Source organism: Pipistrellus kuhlii, unplaced genomic scaffold (assembly GCF_014108245.1).
Source record: "Pipistrellus kuhlii isolate mPipKuh1 unplaced genomic scaffold, mPipKuh1.p scaffold_m20_p_21, whole genome shotgun sequence".
Lineage (NCBI taxonomy): Eukaryota > Metazoa > Chordata > Mammalia > Chiroptera > Vespertilionidae > Pipistrellus > Pipistrellus kuhlii.
The window spans coordinates 10,754,175-10,773,622 of record NW_023425520.1 but is presented as its reverse complement, the minus strand read 5'-3'; the positions used below and the strand labels follow the sequence as shown (position 1 = coordinate 10,773,622).

Genomic DNA, 19,448 nt, shown 5'->3' with positions numbered 1-19,448 from the left:
CCTCACATTAGACATGAAGACCTGGGAGAGCCGGAGAGGGAAGAGCCGGGTGACCCTGAATGATGCGAGTTCTAATTTCATATCTACCTTCAAATACCAAGGTAAACCAAGCCACACCCCACCCCCTATGCTCAACAAGAAAACAGCAAAACCCCAAAAGAAAATCAGTCACGGCCCACACCATGCTGCCCACCCTGCAGGCACTGCCATGTTAAGTCAATACACAGGCAGTTTCCATACTAGCAAAATACTTTTATTATTTTATAATGATAAAACGAGGCAGGATTTCTTTTTGGTGTATACCAGAGTTAAGGGAAGTAGAAGAATAAGGGGATTAATAGGATTTTTATGTACTTTGATGACAATAAAAAGTTAATACCAATTGTTTGTCATAAAACTTACCATAGCTCCCCAGAACACATATAAAGATCATAGTTTAAAAATCTATAAAAGTAAACAATATACAGTCAGAAGCTCTAACACTTATTCCATCTTTAATATAAAATTGTAAACATTTATTTACACAAAGCAAATGTGTATAACGAAGTCCAAGCACCCTTTTGAGTCCTAGCTCCTGGAAGACGGGGGGAGGGTTTGCACTGCAGCGGGGTCCTCTCCCCCCAACTACCCAAAAACCAGGTTCATAAATAAAGCCACGGGCGGGCAGCTCCCTGGGGGACCCAAGCATCACATTTTATTGCTCTGACACCACAGCAGTGAGAAGCCTGCTGTCTCTCTAGGTGGCCCAGGACTAAGGCTGGGGCAGCCCTCCCGAGGGAGGCGGAGTGCCCTGGGGACAGAGGTGAGCAGCAGCCAGAGGGAGAGGAACAAGGCCCATCGTTAGCCTTCACCCACTGTTTTTGGTAGAAAACCTGCTGAAGTCACCCTCTTCCCCTTCAGACGGGGGAACTCACTCAGAGGGTGGAATCTTCACTGGCTCTATGGTTCACTCATTCCCTTCTTCGAAAGCTAAGCTCACATCAGGGGAAGGCAGGGAGGGCAGTTAAAGGGGAAATGGCCCAACATCACCATTTGTGGTGAAAAATGGCTATTAGAGAAGAGGATCCGAGGGTCCAAGGACCCCCAGCAAGGCACGGCTGGTGCAAATCATTACCAACATGAGTACAACCCCCATCCTGCAGGCTGGCCGCACGAATCTGCTCCTTGGCTCATTCTGTACAGGTGACACTCCTTGCATTAACTATTCGGAGACTCCAGGGAAATGGAGCTGGGGTTTCTCGAGACCGCTCTGCATACTCCCACTCTTCCGTGTACCACTTGCTCTCTATCACCGTGAAAGGGTCTCACCCTGCGCTGACGATTTTGCTTTCCTTATACCAAAGTGCTCTCTCCATCCTCATTTTCCACAAGCAGCCCACTCTTAGCTTAGTCAAGTCCATTAATTCATAGACCTTACAAGAGAAATCCCCTTGAGTCTTTAGAAAGGATGTGTTAGTGTTATAAAGCAATTACCTTTAAAAGTGCAATCACTGACACGGCAGTGGCAAGAGTGAAAACGAAGTGGAGTTCCTTCATGGAGTTCCTTCGAGGGGCCTGGCTGGGCCTCCCCCAGAGCCTGAGGGGCACACCTTTCCCTCTCCCTCCCCAAATCGGTCCTTCTGGGGAGGGACTCCCTTTCCCCACACTGCGGGGTCTCCCTGCGGAACTGCAATGGCTCTCCCCCTCCCATCTTGTAAAATGTTGCCTAAAGGAGGTTTTCCAGTTGGGCTGGAGAAAAAGGAAGGGCAAATGGGGTGAAGGAAAGACATCTGTGCACAACTCAACAATGATCACCTTCTAATACATTAAATATATGCTGTCAGAGAAACTAACTGCAAAAGGTGGTAAGTTTCAACAGACAGGGACACAGGCATCCTAACCGCACTCCGCATCAGCCTGCGGGCCTGCTGCCTGCGCCCGGAGGAAGGTTCCTCCACCAGGGCCCAGACCGCTCCGGAAGGAGGGGCTGCTGCCATCTCACAGCACCCGGGCCTGGTTCGCAGTCACAGACTTTACTTACGGAGAGCTTTTCCAGTGACACGCCCTGAAAGCCAGCAAAAAGCAAGGATAAAAGAGGCTCTCCAAAGGAAGCCCTAGGTTTCCAATGCCACTTAACTAACTCCAACCACCACCTATTCTGCTTTAAACTTTAAAAAAAATTTAATCTGCTACAAACTGCAAATAATTCTGTTATATAAAGTTCCAACAAAAACTTGTCCCCAGCATTAGGGCAAGTGGAGAAATCTTGGGTTTAGCCAACATGATGGCACAGATTAGCCTGACGTGGGTTTCACTGCTCTAACTGTTGGGTTTTGGTCATTTGGATAGAAAACCACCGGAGAACCCCTTCCTGTTGTCCCGACACAGCAGATGGCCTGGGACCAGCCCGACAGACCACACTGCTGGCTTGGAGCAGGGGGCTCTGCAGATCCTGCCTGGTGAAGCCTCGGACTCAGCCTTTGCCCTACCCACCCAGCAACCCGGGCTCTGAGCTTTTGGTCCAAATAGTTGCTCATTGTTGAATGTGAGAACAAAAATACAGGATGTAGGAACACTGAAAACATCATAAATCCTCCCATTACTGAGGCCCCAAAAGGTCGTCCAAGTCATTCATCCACTCTTCCGAAGTCCTGTTCTTCAACAGCGAGTCGATCAGGTCGGCGTCGCCAGCCATGCTAGACAGCCCGCTGCCCCCCGGCTGCCCGCTATAGGCGAAGGGCAGCTCCGGGCCCGAAGTCCGCACAGGGTAGGCTGGGGTGCAGTGCAGCCCTGCGCGGCCGCCCATGGGTGGGGCAGGGCTCTGGCTGAAGGCCCCCAGGTCAGGCCCGCCAGGGCTCAGGCCTGGCAGGCCCTGCTGTGGGGCTCCCTGGGGAGGGGCCGGGGCGGGGGCACTGGTCCTCTGCTGCGTGCTCACGGGGGCCAGCATGGGCCCCGCTGCAGCCGCTGAGCTCATGGGGGCCATGGGCCTGCTGGACACCGTCTGCGAGAACTGCGGGCTGGACATCTTCAGGTGGGCCTGCTGCAGGTGGAAGCTGGGGGCTGCCGGGAAAGAGCTGACGGAGTCGCTCCCTGGGGCCTGGCCACCCAGGTTCGGCATCCCCTGATGCTGCCAGGAGGGATTCTGGCCGCCCATGGCTGCCGACACCCTCGGGACCTGTGGCTTAGTTAAACCCGAGTTCAGCGCCCCCTTGCTGTGCGGCTGGGAGAGGCCAGAGCCGCCCAGAGAGCTCTGCCCGTACGCGGCGGAGACGGAGGCGCTCGGGCCCATGCTGGTCTGCCGTGGAAGGTGGGCATGTCCGTTGGCGGCCTGTGGCGGGGCCTGGGCAACTACGTGGGTTATGCCAGAGGCCACGCCGTAGAGGCTGCCCTGCGGCATGCTCTGGGAGCCAGTGAACTGAACGACACCGCGGTCCTGCTGGCCTGAGTTTGAGGAGAGAGAGGAAACCGAGGTGTGTCCAGGGCCCATTGGCATCAGATTCCCGGCCTGAGGGAATCCCCGAGGACAGTTGGAGTTCGATGGACCCAAGTTGTTCATGCCAGGCACGGCAGCAGAAGACCCTAGAAGACAGAGAAGATTCTGTCAATTAAGTTGGCATTTCTTTTTAAAATACATATATATATTTTATTGATTTTTTACAGAGAGGAAGGAAGAGAGCTAGAAACATCAATCAGCTGCTTCCTGCACTCCCCACCGCAACCAAGGAACATACCCTTGACCGGAATTGAACCCAGGACCCTTCAGTCTGCAGGCCAACGCTCTATCCACTGAGCCAAACCGGTTTCGGCTTAAGTTGACATTTCTTGACCACCACGGTGGTGACACCTCTATGACCCAAGGTGCAGCTGCTAGCCTATGGGCACAAACAGAATCCAATGGAACCTGAGAGCCCGGGCTGAGGGGCAGCCGTCTGCAGCTGCAGCAATAAGGAGATTAAGACAGGTGCTGAGGACGGCAGAGTGAGGAGAGAGAAGCCAGTGGACTTGACTGGTTCACCCTCCGAGGCCCACCCAATCTCTGCTCCGTGAGGCCCTATGCTGGGCACGGGGGGCTCCTAGGATCTGCCTCAGGACCTGCCTTTGGGAGGTGAAGGCACCACGTGATAGACAGGGTTACACAAAGACCAGGCAGCAGGCTGGGGGAGCACAGGGGATGAAAGCTCAATGCCTGGGAGACTTGGGGAAGGCTTCAGAGATGACGATGAGTATGTTGTGTTTTAAAAGGGTAGGCATGCCCGGCTGGTGTGGCTCAGTGGGCGAGTGTCAACATATGAATCAAGCCCTGGCTTGTTTGGCTCAGTGGATAGAGCGTTAGCCTGCGGACTGAAGGGTCCCTGGGTTCAATTCTAGTCAAGGGCACACGCCAGGTTGCGGGCTCAATCCCTAGTAGGGGATGTGCAAGAGGCAACTGATCAGTGATTCTCATCTTTGATGTTTCTGTCTCTCTCTCCTTCTCCCTTCCTCTCCGAAATAAAAAAACCCGAACATATTAATCAGGCGATTGCAGTTCGATTCCTGGTCAGGGCACATGCCTGGGTTGGAGGACTTGATCCCCAGTAGGGGGCGTGCAGAAGGCAACTGATCATTGATTCTTTCCCATCACTGATGTTTCTATCTCTCTCTCCCTCTCCTTTCCTCTCTGAAATCAATAAAAAATTTTAAAAGTTTTACTACTAAGCAAAGTAAATACTGATTAAAAAAAAAAAAAAAAAAAGGTAGCCGAAACCTGTTTGGCTCAGTGGATAGAGCGTCGGCCTTTGGACTGAAGGGTCCTGGGTTCAATTCCGGTCAAGGGCATGTACCTTGGTTGCGGGCACATCCCCAGTGGGGGGGGGAGGGGGTGTGCAGGAGGCAGCTGATGGATGGTTCTCTCTCATCGATGTTTCTAGCTCTCTATCCCTCTCTCTTCCTCTCTGTAAAAGATCAATAAAATATATTTTTTTAAAAAGAGTAGACAGAAGTTGAGCAGTTTAGAGGAACAGGACTCTAGATAGAGAGGAAAGTGTATGCAGAGGTCTGAGGCTATGAAAGGCAGTCTGTGTGGGGAACGCTGTAGCTGGGCTGTGGCCAAAGCATCCAGCTGGTTAGAGACAGTACTGCAGAGACAGCGCAGCCAGATTCACAAGAGCTGTGGCTGCCGTGGGAAGGGCAGGGCTGCACAGCCGAAGGGTAACTGGCTTGTGACTGTGGCTTAGACCCTGCTGGGCAGGAGCTGGTAAGTCACTTAGATGAGGGATGCACGCAAATGCGCCCCCCCCAGGGGTGACAGGGTGTTTGCGCTTACTCTTCAGGGCGCGGAGCAGTACAGACTGCAGTCAGCAGGCATTTACAGAGCGCCTGCTCTTGGTCAGCGCCCACCAAGAAATGTGACAGACAGCTCTGTCCTCAGGGAACTTGCTGTCTGGACCTCTGCCTTAAGCAATGGATTCATGGTGACAGCACTCACTGAGGCGGGCTTTTGTGGGTAGGAGAGCAATTGTTTGGGGGTTGGCCTTACCCGAGCATTTTGTTGCTCCTCTCACTCTCTCCACTTGCACCTAACTAAAAACTGGGTGGAGGAAAAGATACAGTCTATTTCACTCCCACTGACAGCCCATAACAACAACAGGTGGGTGAAGGCAGGAAAGCTGGTTAAGACCCAGGCTTTTGAGATGCCTGCTGACTTCAACTCCTCAGTCCTGGTCAGCATGCACATAAAACTCACCTGGGCTCTTCCAGAATGCACAGCTGTGGTCAGTTTCCCTGGGACACTATAGTGAGAGTCACTGACCAAAAAAAGGACAGGTTTTGAAGATATTCCTAGAGCAAACCACATTTCACTGCATCTGTCAACTGGCATCTCTATGTATTTCTGGAGTGCCAGACTGAGCAATGGCAGCCAGGTTCCCGTGCAAATCTGACCTGTGACAGCTGAGACCCTCCAGAGTGCTGCCTGCCTTTCCTGGTCAGCTGTCCAGGGTGATGTTGCCACTTGTGACACCAAGGTGAGCAGAAAGAAAAAAAGAAGCAAAGCCCACAAAGGTGCATTGTGTCTCCTTATCCGGAAACTGTGAGAGATCATTTTGCTGAAGCAAAGAACTTTCTTAAGAATTACAGAAATGGGCAGAAACCGGTTTGGCTCAATGGATAGTGTCAGCCTGCGGACTGGAAGGTCCCGGGTTCGATTCCAGTCAAGGGCATGTACCTTGGTTGCGGGCACATCCCCACTAGGAGGTGTGCAAGAGGCAGCTGATAGATGATTCTCTCACATGGATGTTTCTAACTTTCTATCCCTCTCTCTTCCTCTCTGTAAAAAATCAATAAAAATATTTTTTTTAAAAAAAGGAAAAGGAAAAGAAAAAAGAATTACAGAAATGGTGCCAGGAGATGGTTTGACTTTGGATGGTGGGCACACAGATAACATATCACAGAAATGTACACCTGATACCTCTATGATCCTGTAAACTACTGTCACCCCATTATCCTATATAATAAAAGCCTAATATGCTAATTGTCCGGCTGTCTGTCCAACCAATCAAAGTATAATATGTTAATGATATGCTAAGGCTGCTCAACCGCTCGCTATGATGTGTACTGACCACCAGGGGGGCAGATACTCCGAACAATAGGTTAGCTTGCTGCTGGGGCCCAGCTGATCAGGACTGAGTGAGATGGGCCAGACATGCCCAGGAGCCCTCCTGCAGTCCTCCCCGACCTGACTGTGCACCAGTGGGCCCCGCAGCCTGGCCTGCGCCCTCTTGCAATCTGGGACCCACTGGAGGTTGTCAGAGAGTCGGTTTCAGCTCGATCCTGCAGGCCACCCAGAGAGGCCCACCCGTGTAAGAATTCGTGCACTGGGCCTCTGGGATTTAATAAAAATTAAAAGAAAAAAGAATTACAGAAGACACTTCCTATTGATATCTTTCAACTAGATATGATTTTGCTTCAAAAGACTGTATAGCCAGGGACACAGCCAAAATACTTAGCCAAAGTGGTCTGCCTCTCTCACCCTCTTCTGGCCCTCAGAGTGACTGAAAGCAGGCTCTGTAGGCAGACTGACATTTATATGAGCAAAGTAAACTCATTGAGCACCTAGCGGAAAGCTAGACAGACAGCAGGGACTCAGCACCAGGGGACATCCCACCTGCTCTGGGCATGCCTACCTCCCCCGCCCCACTCCATCCCCCATTACCCCTCACCTGTGAACTGCCCAACTTGCTGTGGGAAGGTGCTCTGGGTCGGGTCTTGGTACTGGGGTGGTGGGCGGGTCAGATGGCGCTGAAACTGCTGTTTCTCCTAGAAAATTCCAAGAACAGAACAAAACAAGACCCACGTAAAAGAAAAACGGTGTTACATCAGAGAAAAGAAAACTGTCCAAGCTTGTTACTCACAGACAGACTCTGGGGGACTATCATATATTGCTCACGATCTAATTCTGGTGATTTTTAATAAACACTATGAGGCCGAGCCGGTTTTCTCAGTGTTGGCCCACAGACTGAAGGGTCCCGGGTTCCATTCTAGTCAAGGACACATACCTCAGTGCAGGCTCGATTCCCTGAGCTCATGCAAAAGGCAACCGATCAATATGCCTTTCTCACATCAATGTTTCTCTCTCTGTGTCTCTCCCCCATCCTACCGCTCTCTTTGGAAAAATCAATGGGGAAAAAATATCCTCAGATGAGGATTAAAAACAGACAAACAAAATCACTCTGAAGGAAGGCACAAGCCACAATGGCATACAACTTCACATGCACTAGGATGGCAGGAATAAAAAAGACAAGTGTGGGGAAGATGTGGAGAAACCGGACCTCCTTACACTGCTGTGGGCATGTATAACAGTATAGCTACTTTGTAGAAGAGTCTGGCAATTCTTCCAAGGGTTAAACACAAGAGTTACCACAGGACCCACAGTCCCACCCCTAGACATACACTCAGAGAGCTGAGAACATATGTCCACAAAAAGTTCGGGAAACAACCCAACTGTCTACCAACAGATAAACTGAGCAATGAAATATGACATATTCATGCAACAGAATATTATTCCGTCATAAAAAGCAGGAAAATAATGATGCATGCTACAACAAGGTTGAACCTTGAATCCTCTTACATAAAATATTCACAAATAGGAATAACTATAGAGAAAGAAAGTAGATTAGTTGTTTCGTAGGCATGGAAGATGGGGGAAATAACTTTTAATAGATATAGGGTTTACGGTTTCTTTAAAAAAAAAAAAAAAAAAAAAAAAAATATATATATATATATATATATATATATATATATCTCCGAAACCGGTTTGGCTCAATGGATAGAGTGTCAGCTTGGGGACTGAGAGGTCCCGGGTTCGATTCCGGTCAAGGGCATGTACCTTGGTTGCAGGCATATACCCGGTAGGGGGTGTGCAAGAGGCAGCTGATCGACGACTCTCTCTCATCGATGTTTCTAGCTCTCTCTCTCTCTCCCTTCCTCTCTGTACAAAATCAATAAAAATATATATTAAAAAATATATATATATATATATATATTTTATTGATTTCAGAAAGGAAGGGAGAGGGAGAGAAAGAAACATCAGTGATGAGAGAGAATCATTGATTGGCTGCTTCCTGATGCCCTACAATCCGGGCACATGACCTGATCAGGAATCACATCATGGCCTCGACTGATGCTCGACCACTGAGCCCTGCCAGCTGGGTAGGGTTTCTTTTTAGGTGATAAAGGTCCTAAAACTGTGGTGATGGTTGCACAACTCTGAATATACTAAAAACTACAGAATTATTCACTTTAAGTGGGTTGTGTCATGTATAGAGCTGTTTTCTAAAAAATGGCAGAACCAAAGTAGTGATGTGGGTTTCAAAGTCATTTTCAATCAACTTGAACCATGGATGGCTAGTTCTTCTCTTATGTTCTTTTTCCATTTATTTTTAGAGAGTGGAAGGGAGGAGGAGGGAGAAAGAGAGATTGAGATTGACTGGCTGACTACCGCACATGCCCCGACCAGGGCTGGGGATGAAATTGCAACTGAGGTATGTGCCCTTGACTGGGAATTGAATCTGCAACACTTTGATATGTGGGCTGGTGTTCTAACCTCTGAGCAACCCAGCCAGGGCTTCTCTTAAGTCTTAAGGATGTAATTTAAAATCCTGAGAACCTTGGCACCTTCCCACTTAACTTGGCGACCAAGTGGACGAGCTGCAGGCCTCAGAGGGAGCTTGTTGGTCCTGCTCTACAAACCCAGGGCCTCAGGCAGGTCCTCACTTGCCTGGTCACACTGCTGACCTATCACAGACTCTACCTTTACCACGAAGCGGGGTCCCACAGTGAACTGACAGAGTGGGAAGCTCAGTGCATTGGCATCTGCCGATAAAGAACAAGGACAAATGCCACAAACACATACAGTTTTAGCCACAGATCCTGCCTTCGTTAGTCCCCACAAAATGACATAAAAGCTGCTTCTGACACCACTGACAGGCCACCACTGTCTGAGAAATGCCACGCTCACAGAAAGAGGTTTAAAAGGGCAAAGCACTCTACTACCAAACATGCACGGCACACATTCACATGGCCCCCAGCTGAGCCATGGCCGCTGTGGTGGCCCGGGAGGCAGGATGAGATGGGGGGGAGGGGAGGGGAGAGGGGGGAGGGCGGGCGGGGACGGTTTTCTTCCCCTTTCTCTTTACCTGCTCTGCCAGAAGATGCTGCTGCCTCTGCAAGAACTGCTGTTGGTGCAAATGCTTTTGCTGCTGCTCCCTCTGCTTTTGTTGATCCAAAAGCAACTGATGCTGCTTCATTACAGCCGCCTGCTGCTGGCCACTGAGATAGGGGGTGCTGCTGTGAGTGCTGGCCACGGACACAGTGGGTGGCTGGGTCCCCACGCTGGAGGCCTGGGCTGGCACAGGGACGTTGGGAGGGTTCTGCTCCTGTCAACACAGAAGGGGGTTCTCGAGTCAGGTGGTTCACGATAGAGTCCATAAGCCCTGGTCAGAACAGATGAGCTCCATCCAATGCGAGCTGGCTCCCTACAGAGAGACCAAGGCAGCAAACACCCGAGTCTCCAGGCCCAGAAATGAAGTTACTAGCAGCTTGCTCGCTTTGCTTCCTATGATTTGCCAATGGCAAGGGTGTGATTTTACACTTCAGCTCATAGATTTGCCATAGCTTCTGTAAGCAACTGCAGCTTAGACACCTTTACTCACCGGAGTGCCCACGCGCAGGTGAGCCCAGAGAGGAGCACTCAGGGGGGCTTTGGGGGACGGAGAAAACCATACTCTGGGTTTGCAAACCTTGGGTTCCTGGTGACGGGACTGTCCCTGAACTGCCCCAAATTGTTTTGCTTGCCCACTTGTATATAACATTTTCCTGGGAAGAGACTGCTAGGATTTTGTCAGATATTTATGCTTAAAAAATACTGAGTATTGATGAGAATTTTAATGAATATTTTCAATTAACACATGGACCAAAATTGAGTCATGTCAAAGGTTATCGCAATGTTATTGCAACATTACTACTTACATTTTAAAATAAAGGGGGGAAATTTAACTCAAAAAAGGAAAAAGGCAAAAAGCAATTATCATTTAGATAAGTTCAACTTCTTAAGCTCCTTTCTAGTCCTTATTCATTTGTATATTTAATCTGTACAGGATTCTAATCTTAGAGCAGACAGACTCTGATGTGATTTCCTCACCCCGATCTGCAAAAGCTCACGGGCCACCAGAGTGCTTTGCGAGGTGCAAGTGCTGCTGAAACGGCAGTCACCACGTGCCGCCCTTTCTTAAGGTTGCTGCTTGCCAGTGGCTATGCTGCAGTTTAATGGCTGACATGAGTGGAAGCTTCAACATTCACACATGCATGCTCCTATTGAAAGATGCTTAAACTACTTCCAGTTTTGGGGCTATCAGATATAAACATGCAATGAATATTTGGCATATAACTTTCTCTTTAGGGGGGATTATTTTTTGCAGAGGTATAATGTGGCAATGCTTATGAATATTTTTATGGCTTACGAAAAATACATAATGCCAAAATTACTTTCCAAAAGCACTGTGCCCAGTGAGCATGTCAATTTCTTCATGCTATTACCAGCTACAAATACACAAAGGCACACCTAAAGGTGTTCACTGCAGGCTTGCTTACAGCAGTGAAGAACAGGAGACAATACACGTTACACAACTATTGTCACACAACAACTGTTAAAACGTTTCAATGGGCCTGATGTGCACATGTGGAAAACAGCCCAGGCACACGGAGTGAGCAAAGGGAGTGGGTGCAGCCTGTCTGAGAGGAAGCCAGGGACATGGCTACTGCCTGAGGCCCAGCCCTCGGAAGGCTCCCAGAGAGGAGGCATCTTGGACCACCCTCCCCCCCCAGAGACAGGTGGTTCTGCTGGGCTTGTGCATCATCACTGAAGAGCCACGGAACTCAGATACATTAGAAAGCAGCACTCACCTAAAAGGTTATAAGCTTACTAAAACTTAATAAAAGATTTTGAACACAGAGATCTGAAAACTGGTTAAAAAAGAAGAAGCCTCTAAAAAGCACATTAAGTCTGATCTTTACCCGCAAAATCCAGCCACAAATTACTTTGTGTAGCATAAAAGAGACACAAGACTAAGTGCAGCTGATTCCTCGAAAATGCGCATAGTTAAAAACCAAAGACATTTTACTCTTTTTTGTTTATTCTCAACCCAGGCCCGGCCAGGGCACGTGCCCAGGTAGTGGAGCTTAAATCTGGCTCAAGAAGTGACAGGCAGCCCAGACCCATTTAGTGTCCGGGATCAAAAGGACAACTGTAGCCGAAACCGGTTTGGCTCAGTGGATAGAGCGTCGGACTGCGGACTGAAGGGTCCGGGTTCGATTCCGGTCAAGGGCGTGTGCTTTGGTTGCGGGCACATCCCCGGTAGGGGGTGTGCGAGAGGCAGCTGATCGATGTCTCTCTCTCATCGATGTTTCTGACTCTCTATCCCTCCCTTCCTCTCTGTAAAAAATTAATAAAGTATATTTAAAAAAAAAAAAAAAAAAAAAGGACAACTGCAGTGGCCCCCTCCCCCTCCCCTGTGCTCCCCAGGGGCCGGGTAAGGACAGGGATGCAGAGAAAGAGAGCAAAGCCACAGGCTCACCTGGCTGGGTGGAACGAGAGATCGGAAAGGCATATTTCCCGGCTTTGGTTTCATCAGAAACATAGAGTTCGGCTCGTTGCTCAGATGAGGGAGCTGCTGGGGAAGATAAGACATCAGGGATGCCTTGCTCTGACCAACCCCAGGGCTGCCTTGCCCACAGTCCGCTTTGTAATGAGAAAGGGGCTTGGTGTTGCCATAGTCCAGCATGGACCCTTGGTTAGTCATGGCGTTCTGGCTCAAGTTACTTGGTGGCTGGTGACTCAGCAGGTTTCCATGGCTGGGCTGGAGGTAGGGACCTCCGGGACGAGGGGCGCTCTTGTTCACACTGGGCATCATGAGCAGTTTGGAGTTGGTGAACTCTTGCTTGTAGCTGGGAGGGCTGGCAGGCTTCTCCATGGGGTAAGGAACATTTAAAGGACTGTGGGAGGAGCCCGTCTGCTGCCAGGTGGACATCTGGCCTGCTGCTGGTGCCGGGGCAGGCTGCTGTGAGTTCTGGAGCATCTGCTCGCGTTTCTGCTTGGCGGCGATCTGCTGGAGCTGGTGGGCAGAGGACAGCTCGGAGGCCCCTCCTGAGCCCTGGCTAGGCAACACCACACTGGAGATGGCTCTTTGTGCATTCTGGGCCTGGGCTGAGGCCGGCATCAGGTTGGGACTGGGATTTTCTGCCCTTGGCTGACCTGAGGTGTGGAAGAGGGGCTGAGAGCCCCCTAGGCTGGATGAATCTGTGCTCACAGGCCCGGATGAAGGACCCATAAAGGTCTGTCCTACAGACCCAGCCCTCACTTGTGGAGAGCCTAACTGTTCTTGTTCAAAGGCTGCTGGAGAGAATTCTGTCTTAATATTAATGTCCTGTGCCAAGGGGGGCTGTGTGGCAGAACCAGAAGACTCTGGGTCCTTCTTCTCCTCAAAATCCTCAGTGAACAGATCCTTCATGTCTTCATCGGGCACCGACCTGTTCAGCTCCTCAATCAGCTCCTTCCACTCCTGCTCGTTCAGGTTGAGGTCAGGCATGAGGTTGCTTTGGGATATGGAGCCTCCAGCCCCCGCAATCATGCAAGGCAGGTCATCGACAGGCTCCTGCTTCAGCTCTTTACTCAGGCTCAGAGGAAATGACTCACTGGGGTTGCTGCCTCCATTCAGGTGGAGGTGCGAGTCTGCCAGACATTTCTTGTTCATGGAGTCCAGCCCCAGCGAGTGCTTCCCGCTGGCCTGCAGCGCCTCTGCACCGGGCTCATCAGGCTGACTGCGGGGGGAGGCTGGAGGCAGGCCATTGGAAGAGACACCTACTCCCATGGGAACCTCCCGGCGGGTCTTCTTGTGCCCAGAAAAGAGGTCTCCATAGCCATTCTGCTGATCGCCATTCTGAGGGGAGGTGGTGCTATCGAGATTCCTCTTCACCGTGTCATGGAGATGCTAAAAAACATGGGAGAGAGTGATTATGTGCACAGAAGCATGTAAAAGGCCCTCTGCTTCTTATGGTGACTCAAACTAAGGTCCTGGAGCCTATGGTCTCCTGATGATTTTGCCTACCCAGTTTACACTCCCCACTCAGGACCCCCCCCCCCCCCCCCCCAATTTCCTCTCTGGGATGCCTCTTCCTTTCCCTGGTCCTGGGGCCTTGCCTGAGTCAGGACCTCTAACTCAGCTGTGGGAAAGCAACCCAGTTACAGTCGATGGATGGGTCAGTCCCTGAACTTATGCAGGACACAAGCTTGATGCTGCTGCTCAGTCATTCAGTGTGAGGGTGTGCCCAACAATGGAACAGAGGAGAAAGAGCCAGAGGATACATATGGGTATCATGTGAGTCTGGATCTAATTATACCAGAGACCAGCCATGCCCTAGCCCTACACGGGCCTTTCCACTATGGGAACGAACCCATCTCTTGTGTAAGCTGGTTTAACTAGGATAGAGGCCCTGGCAGGACAGGCTCTCTCAGGCGTGGTGGGGGCTGGCCACCAGCACCAGGTTCCACCTCGTTGCACAGGCCAGTGCTAAAGCCCTTCCCAGACCCCTAGAGCCTTGCTCAGCCTCATCCCTTTCCTCCCCTGCACCCGATCACCAGCCTTCACTAACCCTACTTCTTCTAAGACCATCTGATCACAGACAGGGCTGTCTGCACTGATATTCTTGCTTCCCCATATCCTCAACTAAATTAGCTTAACTGCTCATTTATAAAGAGTCTGCCCAGTGCCAGGAACAAGTGCTATGGACTATCAAGACAAATGGGGAGGTCCCCCTCCTCATGGGCTCCCAGTCCTCTAGGATACGGACATGCAGGGACCTGGCTACAGACTAAGACGAGTGGCTTATGCCAGCAGGACAGCAGTAAGCACTCTGACAATGCAGGGGCAGGAATTTCAGGGAGCAGGATGGGGAGGAGCGGTAGTAAGTGACTTCCTACTGTTTTCCCATCTCATTTCAGCTGTCCGGACAGGATTCCTCCACTAACAGAGGTGCTAAACTTAGCCTCTAAACACTGGCTGCTCCTTTGCTATGTTTACTCTTGTTACATTTTTGTCCTTCACCCCCCACCCTACCTAATTCCATGGCTCCTTCCCACTGACCCTAAGAATCTGTACTGAGCTATTTACAAATTTCTAAATAATAATTTTCACTCCTATCTTTAAACAGATTTCAGAGGAGTCAGAAGCAGAATGTACTGTTGTTTCCCCGCTGCACAGAAGGGCCATAATGACCTACCACCTCTGCCTTCGGAGAGAGTGCAGGAGTATCCTGACCTGGGCTCCTATCCAAGGCAACTCCGTGACACCAGCTTTAGCAGCAAACTACTTCGCTAGGCACTAATGCACAACAAATAAGAGAAAAAGAAGAGCAATTTCCTAAATCTCCTTCTAATGCTCCCGTTCCTTTCCTCCACTTCAAGATTTTCTTTATTTCTTAAAAGTTATAGCCAGCTCCAAAATCCCGGCTGAGTATTTCTTTAAATCAATATCTAGGTACCTAAATTAGCTCTGAAAAAACTTAGGATTGTTTGGTAAATGAAACTGTAGGGAAGAGTTAAGCAGAACATGATTCTAGAAACAAATCTCAAGCATGCAGCCAACCCCTCTGTTTACTTTCTTTTTACTTTTTTTTGTAGGTTCCTCTGCTTCCTGCTGCCATCTAGTGGTGAGAGGAGGGAAAGAAGCCATACTCCTAAAATGGAGCTTTTATAAGATCCACTGTTTGACAAGTTTCCTTTGGGGATGGTAAATTTATACTCATTTAATCTGTCAGAAGGAAATCAAAATGGGTTGTTAATTTTTCTTGAATTTTTAGTCTTTCCATTGTTTTCTGTTTTTATTTTTATTTTTTAAAATATATTTTATTGATTTTTCACAGAGAGGAAGAGAGAGGGAGAGTTAGAAACATCGATGAGAGAATCATCGATCAGCTGCCTCTTGCACACCCCTACTGGAGATGTGCCCGCAACTAAGGTACATGCCCTTGACCAGAATCGAACCTGGGACCTTTCAGTCCGCAGGCCGACGCTCTATCCACTGAGCCAAACCGGTTTGGGCTGTTTTCTGTTTTTAAAATTTATTTTTATTGATTTCAGTGAGGGAGGGAAAGGGTGAGGTAGAAACATCAATGATGAGATAGAATCATTGATTGGCTGTTTCCTACACATAGTCGCTTACTGGGGATCAAGCCGCAACCAGGTATGTGCCCTTGACCAGAATTCAACCCGGGACCCTTCAGTCCGAAGGCTGATGCTCTTATCCACTGAGCCAAACCAGCTAGGGCTAGTTTTCTTTACGAAAAATCATTTGTTCCTCAATGTCATGTTTGGGCTGTCTGTAAACTTGCTTAGTTTTCCATCTTCCTCCTAAGGAGGAAGATGGAAACCTAAAAGGTCAAGACACTTGATGAGTCAGCTGGTTGCCCCAGATTAGAAACAGAATCGTTCTTTGCCCTAACAATTATAAAAGCTACCACTTCTTTTTTCAATATCCACATGCAAACAGATGCAGACAAGTTCCAAAGTCACAACTTAATTTTGCAATACAAATTGCATTTACCCAAAGGAAGCACCAGGCCATTTTCTCAACCCCCCTCAGAATTTAACTACATTGATGTAGGCGGTGGTGGGGTGTGAAACGTGGTGAGCTGGCAGATTTTTAAGCCTTGTGTATATGCGGGAGTGCCTGATATGTGCAGGGCACTGTAGGGAGCCTAGTCTCCAGGAATTCATAAAAGAGATGGGAAAATGGCCTGAACAGATTCCCTAAGAACGGACACAGTAATCACTGGTAAGTACACAGACCGGCTGCCATGTACAAATGCACATGCTTTCTTCAGCATAATGGGGTATTCCTGGGTGCTCAGCCCAGAGGTTCCTGTCTTAACTACCAAGTGGTCTCAGAGGGGAGGCCACTCCCGTGCACAGGGCTCCAGGAGGATCCCGTTAGGGGATAAAACAATCTGGTGCTTGTTTCCTTCACAAGGGAGTTTGCTGAAGGATGCTGCATGCCTGACAGTAAACTGGAGGCCCCACATGCCCACCAGCCAGTCTTGCAGCAATGAACCCTGAAGGCTTGCCTCCCACTCTAGCCTGTGCTGAAAGAGAGGACCCCACATATCAACACTGCTCCCGGTCAAGCTGGAGTTGCCACACATTGTGGACATTAAATCAACATCCTGACACCCTGCTTGACCCACTAGGCTTACATAACAGTCCCTCTACTTCCTCTCTCTTCCACCATCCACCAGTGTGCTCTGCAGTCACACTCCCCAAATGATAACACCTATACTCTTCACTCCGAGTTAGCACACAGAGGCAGCTGGTAAGACAAGGGTGGCTCTCTCATCAATGCTCCTTACACGCTGTCAGCCACCAGGGGCAGCCACCAGTGCTCCCTGCCCCTTTTCGCTGGGCATTCACTTTCCCTCCTCCTTCCTCTATCTGGGAACTGACTGGGTGTTGGATGTGCGGGTAAAGAAAGGGAGGGCTTAGGAGGGCTGCTTTCTCCAAGGCCAGCAATGATCTTCATGCTGTTCAACGCAGCCGACAGCCCTGTCCGGTTTGGCTCAATGGATAGAGCATCAGCCAGTGGACTGAAAGGTCCCAGGTTGAATCTGGTCAGCGGCACTTGCCCTAGTTGCGGGCTTGATCCCCAGCAGGGGGCATGCAGGAGGCAGCCAATCAATGATTCTCTCTAATCATTGATGTTTCTCTCTCTCTCCCTCTCCCTTCCTCTCTGAAATCAATAAAAATTTATTTTTAAAAACCACACACATGCAGCCTACATCTTTAGTCTTTCCCTCTCCCTTTCTGTTCATCATTTGCCACTTAATAATTCCTCCATCTTTAAAGCTCTTTTCTTATTACCTTTCTTTCTCTTCTACATTTATGGTTGTTTCTTCTCAGACTCATTTAGGGTGGGTGTAGGTCTCCCTTCAAATAATATCAGAGACCTCTCCTCTTTTCACTATGCACACACTACCAGTGATCTCCTCCATTCCCACGTCTTCAAATCCCTGTGACTGAACATCACAATCAGAATTAACCCAGCTTCCCAGGGACCCAGTGCAGGTCTGCCAGCCCTCCCTCCCCCTGGCCTCTTTTCATGGGCCCTCCCTATAGTGCATCAAGTTTGAGTCACACTGGCCTTCTTTCAGTTCCTCAAAAGTGCCGCTCATTCTGCCTCAGGGCCTTTGCACTGGCTCCTTTCTTGGCCCGGAATTGAAGTTTGTTTGCTTGTTTATCCTCACCTGAGGATATTTTTTTCCACTGATTGTTTTACGAAGTGAAAGGGAGGAAGGGGGGGAGGATAGGGGAGGATGGAAAAGAGAAAAATGGAAATGTGAGAGAGACACTCTTTGCCTTCTGAACATACCCTGACTAGGGCTGGGGATCAAACCTGCAATCCAGGTATGAACCCTTGACTGGGAAGCAAACCTGAGGCCCTTCAGTGTGTGGGCCTATGCTCTAACCACTTAACACCAGCCAGGGCCAGAATACTTTTCCCCTTTATCTTCTTAGGGGTAGCTCATTCTCTGATACCTACTCCCTCCCCACAGTTCCTCTCTATCCTATTTTCTTGTTAATTCCCCCACTGAAGGCACTCTTTGAATGGGCACAGCTCCCACAATTAGAATGAAAAGCAGAGAACGAATGTGCTGTCTCTAACCTAACCACGTTTAAGAGTTCCAGACTCCTGTCTGTCCAACTACCTGCTGAGAAGTCAGGGCAACTCCTGACTCCATTTTGTGCTGTGGGCAGGGCGGAGCTATCCTCCATTTTGTGTAACTGGACCCTAGCCCTCACCAACCAATCAGGGTCAGCCAAAGCAGTGACATCACCACCCCTATCAAACCCATTATTATGTTGAAATTCGTCCTCTCTCCCAACACGCAGTTGTTAGTGTAAGTGGGACAGAGCTCAGACTAGTCCAAAATACAGGTTTTCTGCTACTGCATCGGACTCGGCTCCCTGTTGGTCTTTGGGGATCACGGAATCTGGTTTGCTCTCCTAGGGGGTACACAGATACCTAACATTAAGTCTGTACACACCTGAAGCAGCATCTCCCTAGTCCTATCTGCCTTTCCTCTGTTCCTGCCTTGGAGACTGTCATGACTATCAATCCAGTAAAGCAAACTGGAAGCAGGGAGCCACTCTCGCCCCTCCTCTAGTCCCTGCACTGTCAGTACCTCACTCCTATCGAGTCCACCTCCTTAGCATTTCTAGAATCCACACGCTTCTCTCCTTTCACTGACTGCAATTACTCTAACCTTTACCGCACTGGCTGCCTCCTGAACTGACTGGAATTACTCTAATTTGTAAAGCTATCTTGTCACAACCCCCTACCTTCACCTGCGGTCACAGAGCTCATGCCGAAGGGCAAATCTTATCCACTCACTCTTCTGCCTAAAAAGTACCTTGTTGCCTCAGGTCTTATGGTTCTGAGCTTAGCTCTGCTGTCCTGGCACTAGTGTAACTCCCCACCAACTCTCCAACCACATCAGTGGTGCAGCTCATTGAAACTCCTCAAAACATAGGCTGAAACAGAGAAAATCCTGTCTTTTTAAGGTAACAATGGTTAACTATTGGCAATTTCAACCTAATACCATGCTGAGTTCTTCTAGCACACTGCACATACATTCAGGATCCTCAGGAACCCTGTGTAGGAAAAGAACCTCTTTAGGTAAAGTGAGTCCATTTTTATGTAACATTCAAGGTTTCAATGATTTCAATGAAAATCCAAGTCAAGTAGCAACTTTAATAAGACATGAATTTGGGACAAGTCATGACTTCCCAGGGGGCCTCGCTGAGCACTTTTACACCTGTACTTATGTTCCCCAATGTCTTTCAGAAACTTAGCCCACCTCCAGAGGCACCCTAAGACTGGGTGCTGCTG

At 49.3% G+C, this 19,448-nt stretch overlaps 1 protein-coding gene across 3 annotated transcripts in view; it reads right to left on the bottom strand.

Annotated features, from left to right (window-relative positions):
• Positions 1–477: 477 nt before the first annotated feature.
• The window catches only part of MAML1 (mastermind like transcriptional coactivator 1), a 52,114-nt gene continuing 33,143 nt past the window's right edge, over positions 478–19,448 (bottom strand). For 2 of the 3 annotated variants that reach the window (XM_036450189.2, XM_045585767.1), the window contains 4 exons: positions 12,087–13,499; positions 9,651–9,890; positions 7,176–7,272; positions 478–3,558 (listed from right to left, as the gene is read on the bottom strand). In XM_036450189.2, coding sequence (XP_036306082.1) covers positions 2,579–3,558; positions 7,176–7,272; positions 9,651–9,890; positions 12,087–13,499 — 2,730 coding nt within the window. In that variant the 3' untranslated portion in view covers positions 478–2,578. The remainder of the gene's footprint in view (positions 3,559–7,175; positions 7,273–9,650; positions 9,891–12,086; positions 13,500–19,448) is intronic. The other variant, XM_036450190.2, reaches the window with a different exon arrangement.